At 54.3% G+C, this 4,965-nt stretch overlaps 1 protein-coding gene across 1 annotated transcript; it reads right to left on the bottom strand.

The window, feature by feature from the left end:
- Window positions 1–1,291: 1,291 nt before the first annotated feature.
- Window positions 1,292–2,227, bottom strand: LOC102463009 (olfactory receptor 51G2-like). Its single transcript, XM_006126575.2, has one exon. It carries the CDS (start codon window positions 2,225–2,227, stop codon window positions 1,292–1,294), a length of 936 nt encoding a protein of 311 aa, XP_006126637.1.
- Between the last annotated feature and the right edge of the window lie 2,738 nt (window positions 2,228–4,965).

Here is a 4,965-nt window from a genome sequence, read left to right as displayed (position 1 = left end):
CCTTCCTCCGCCTTCACTCCATAGCCTCCCACAATGTCTTCCCCTGAGGCTCTGCCCCCTAATCCTTCCCTTCCCCTGAGGCTCTGCCCCCAGGCAAGGCCCAAGCTCAGCCATGGTTAGAGCTGTCCCCAGGAGCCAAGGCCACTGTGAGGAGCCCCAGAATATTGCACCTTTCCTGGATTGAGCATCCTAGGGTGCAGAGACAGGGGCTGGGGGCTGCTCTTGGGCCCCCATTGCCCTGGCACAGGCAGGGGTGGGGTCTGAGGCTCTTCACAGTGGCTTGAGCTCAGTGGTCATCTCGAACCATGGCCCAGTCTGGCTTCTGGCCTGCAGAGGGGATGTAGTCTCAGGTAGAGGGGAGTAGTAGGGACGGGGTCATGGGGGAATAGATATGGCAGCTGTAGAGGTGACGAGGTTCCTGCCTGTGACAAGGGGTCGCCCTACACTCAATGGGTAAGGCTGGGACAGGAGCGAGCTGTGTGAGAGACCTGAGGACCATTTCCACCTCTTTGCGTTCCTTGGGAGGCCCAAACGGAGGGGAAGGATAAGAAATCTGGGGCTGAGTCTCTTGTCCGGACGCCTGCGTGTCAGACCCTCCCTCGCACACACAGCCCTGCCCTCCCTCCCTCACTGTGTGTGTGCAGTGGTTAAGAGGGAGGGAGGAGTTTTCTGACCAGCCTTTCCCAGGTCTCCTGCCTTAATCACGTCTCTGACAGGACTCAGCCACAAGCCCCTGGCTGAGTGCATGGGGGTAGGATGGGTGTCTGTGCCTCTTGCCCACTGCTGGTGCAGGGCCCAAGGATCACACGGCACCCAGAGTGCTCATGCCAGGCCAGGACTGTGACTGCAGAACAGGTCAGCAGCTTTTTTCATGGCCCCTGGATGTTTAAGCAGAGACTGAACAATGACAGGCCAAGTGTCATGAGAAACAACAGCCACCTCCCTTCTCTTTATTGATGCTATACAGAGGAATTCTGAGGTGGAAGCAGCCACCAATATATCTCTTCATTAGCCCAATTCCATCAGTCCCCTCGCTCTCGACAAACACAGACATTTTGTGAATGCTACTGCCTACCTTGGTGTTATTCTCTACTTCCCCTCCCTCCGTCCCCCTCCCCCATCCTCCTTCACTACACTGACCCCTCTCACAAATTGCTCCAGACCTGAGGGCCCATGTGAACCTCTCTCTACAGAGTGGAGATCAGCCGCTCCAGGATGGAATAGGCAGCCGTGGCCAATGTCTTCATCTCCCATGTGAACCGGTTCTGGAGCTAGGTGATAAACTGGCCCTTCACTTGGCACACATCCTAGTGATCCTCGCACGAAGGTGTTTGCTTTTTACACTGTACACAATGGGATTCATCAGCGGTGGGACAAACAGGTAGATGTAGCCCATGAGCATCTGAAGAAAGTGAGAAGAGTCCTTCCCGAATCTGTGTATCAGAGATAGGCTGAACTCTGGTATGTAGAAGAGCAGGACGGCACAGAGGTGGGAGACGCAGGTGTTCAGAGCTCGGAGGCTCTCCACACGGGATGCGATACTCAGCACCGTTTTGAGGATCATCACGTAAGAGAGGAAGATGAGCAGAGCATCCAACCACGTTGTGAAGAGAGCAACGGACAATCCATAGACGCTGTTGTCTGTGATGTCCGCACAAGCCAGCTTCATGACCTCCTGGTGCAGGCAGTAGGAATGGGAGAGTATGTTGACTCGACAATATCGGAACCGGTTCAGGAGAATGGGAAGTGGGAATAATAGGACCACCCCTCTTACCACACACACCAGCCCCATCTTGGCTATTCTCGGCAGGGTTAAGATGGAAGCGTATCTCAGTGGGATACAGATCGCAATGAAGCGATCAAAGGCCATCAACAGGAGCACGGAGGATTCAATGCACTGAAGTGCATGGAGGAAGAACAGCTGGGCAAAACAGGCATGGAGACTGATCTCCCTAAAGTTAAATAAGAAAATGCCCAGTATGGTCGGTATGGTGGATATCGATAAGCCAATGTCTGTGATGGCCAACATGGAAAGGAAAATGTACATGGGCTCATGGAGGTTTGGGTCTTTTTTTATAACGAACGCAATGAATGAATTGCCTACTATCGAAATAACATACATTAAGCAGAAAGGGATAGAGATCCAGAGATAGACATCTTCTTCCCCAGGTATCCCGGTGAGAAGGAGCACTGAAAATTGGAAGTTGGTATCATTGAGAGCTGACATAATGTACTGAGCAGGTGCAAGGTGTTTTGAACTTTCCTGCCTGAAAGGAAAAAGAACACGAGTCTAGGTGATATTTCATGAGACACCAGTCTGCTCTCACAGACTCCCAGGAGCTCAAGAAAGACCAGCAAAACCATATTATTGGCTTTACACCACCAATAGGAAGATAGGCACTGCCAGACTGCATCAGACCAGTAGCCCATCCATTCCAATGCCCAGTGGTGAGTTCCAGATGCCTCAGAGGAAGGCAGAAGAAGCTGTGAAATAGACATCTATGGAATAAACTGCTCCCAGGGTATGTCGACACTACAAAGTTAACTGGAAATAACAGCAGTTATTTCAAATTAACTTTAATAGAGTCTACACAGGCAAACCACTATTTTAAAATAAATTCAAAATAGTGGAGTCCTTATTTCGAATTTGGTAAACCTCATTCTATGAGGAGTAACACCAAATTTGAAATAGCTATTTCAAATTAAGTGCTGTGTAGACACTTAATTTGAAATAGGGGGCCTCCAGCCTTTCCCAGGGAGCCCTGGTGGCCACTCTGGGCACAACCAGAAAAACTTTATCTCCTCTCCCAACCCCACAGCCATTAAAGGGGTAGACCCTGGCCACAGTGCCTGTGCCAGCTCCAAGCCTGCCAGCCCAGAGCCAGCAGTGGCCACCGGGGCCCCTGACCCAGTGGCCCCAAAACATGAGCCAGCAAGCCACTGGCAGCCAGCCCTCCACCACTCCCCAGGAGCAGTCTGCCCGCTCCCAGGAGCCTGACAGGGGATGGAAAAGGTGGGTGCCTTCCTGGTCCAGGGTGGAGATCATGGACCTTATTCAGGTTTGGGGGGGGATGCCCCCAACGTCCATGATCTCCACACTAGACGGAGGAAGGTGGACGTCTATGGCAGGATAGCTGCCAGCCTGGCTACCAAAGGCCACATGGGAACCCAGGAGCAGATTAGCATGAAAGTCAAGTTGGTCCGGCGAGACCCCCAACCCTGAGCCCTGAGCTTCTCCTCTCCCTTCTTCCCCTGGCTTCCCCCTTCCAGCTTCCTCCTCCCAGGTTTCCCCCTCCCCTCTTCCCCCCTCTCTCTTCCCCTCTCCCACCTCCTTTCCCCAGTCTCACCAGAAGTTTATCCCCCCTCCCAGTTTTGTTCAATAAACCCTGTTTCTATTTTTGAACATACGTGTCTTTTATTTGACATCAGGAAGGGGGGCTAGGGAGGGGTAAGTGGAAGGACGTGAGGGAGAAATGGGGCACGAGCCTCCTGTGGGGAGGACTGGGGAGGCTCTGAGGGCTCTGAGGGGTGGACGCTCTTCCTCAGGGCCTCCTGTATCCTGACGGCCGCCCCATGGACCCCTCCGGATGGCAGCCTGCAGCAAGTGCAGCTGGGCTGATGGCAACGACCCCACAATATGCACCAGCATGCCCAGGGGAAGCTCTGGCTCCATGTGGCCGAGTGCTGTGGTATCCTGAGTTCGGGCACTCATAGACTCATAGACTCATAGACTTTAAGGTCAGAAGGGACCATTATGATCATCTAGGCTGACCCCCTGCACAGTGCAGGCCACAAAATCTCACCCACCCCTCCTAGAATAATCCTCTCACCTATATCTCAGAAATTGAAGCCTGTCAGGGCACTCCAAGCCAGGACTGCTTTGCTGTCCCTCATCGAGGTAGACAAGCAAGCGGGGAACCCTGAGAACTGTCTGTCCGGGGTGGGGGTCAGGTCCCTTTAAGCACAGCCCTCAGCTAGCCTGAGGCAGCAGCCCCACACACTAAGTCCTAACCTGATGCCCTGCTGGCACTGCTTCTGGCCAGTCTTAACTTCGGTTCAGGGTCCACTCAGTGTGGATGCGCTATTTCAAAATAGTTTTTGTGTATAGATGCGTTATTTCTAATTAGCTTAATTCAAATTAACTATTTCGAATTAAGTTAATTCGAAATAGCACTGTAGTGTGAACATACCCCCAGGGTCTTTCCCCTTGACACCCACTAGTTAGACATATTTTGGATGTAAATCAGGAAGGTTTAGAGCCCTTCCAAGAGTTTTTGTTCTAAAAATGCTCACTACTGTATTTAGATTTCTGGTTACCCATATCAACAGCCTGCTATTAGCATCCTGCTGAGCCAGTGGTCCCCAACACGGTGCCCGTGGGCGCCATGGCGCCCGCCGGGGCATTTGTGTGCGCCCGCTGAAAACCTGGGCTGGCCCCAACCGTGGCGCATGGGAGGCACCAGCCCCAGGCGTGCGACAAGCACCGGCACCGGGTGCACGGCGCTTGGGCAGCCCCAGCCCCGGGGCAGATGCAGGCGCTTGGGCGCATGGCGCCCAAGCGGTGCCGGTGCCGGCCCCAGGCGCGTGGCTCGGGCGGCAGCGCCAGCCCCGGGCCCACGGCACAAGGCACTTGAGCGGCCTCGACCCCGGGCGCAAGGCGCTCGGGCGGCCCCAGCCCCCGGCCCTAGGGCATATGCCGGCACCGGGTGCAAGGGCATTCCAGTCCCTTGGCGTGCCCCGGGACACGTGGCCCCACCTCCCAGGCGCCTGGCGCGTGAGTGGCCCCACCTCCCGGGTGCCCGGGAGCCTCTAAAGGTTGGGGACCACTGTGCTAAGCTCTTGGCCCCATGGATATCTTGCAACTTGGAATTCTGCAGCATGGTGTGATTTTACAGTCATGACCTCCCTACAAACATTCGATCTGACCCTCCATTGTAACATGGCAAGTGCATGGGGCAAAGGGTC

Source organism: Pelodiscus sinensis, chromosome 1 (genome assembly GCF_052426305.1).
Source record: "Pelodiscus sinensis isolate ZL-2025 chromosome 1, ASM5242630v1, whole genome shotgun sequence".
Lineage (NCBI taxonomy): Eukaryota > Metazoa > Chordata > Testudines > Trionychidae > Pelodiscus > Pelodiscus sinensis.
The sequence above is the reverse complement of the archived record's forward strand: the minus strand, read 5'-3'. Positions and strand labels throughout refer to the sequence as shown.

Excerpts from the sequence above, each read along its gene's own strand:
- LOC102463009 (XM_006126575.2), bottom strand. The coding sequence starts at position 2,227 with ATGTCAGCTCTCAATGATACCAACTTCCAATTTTCAGTGCTCCTTCTC.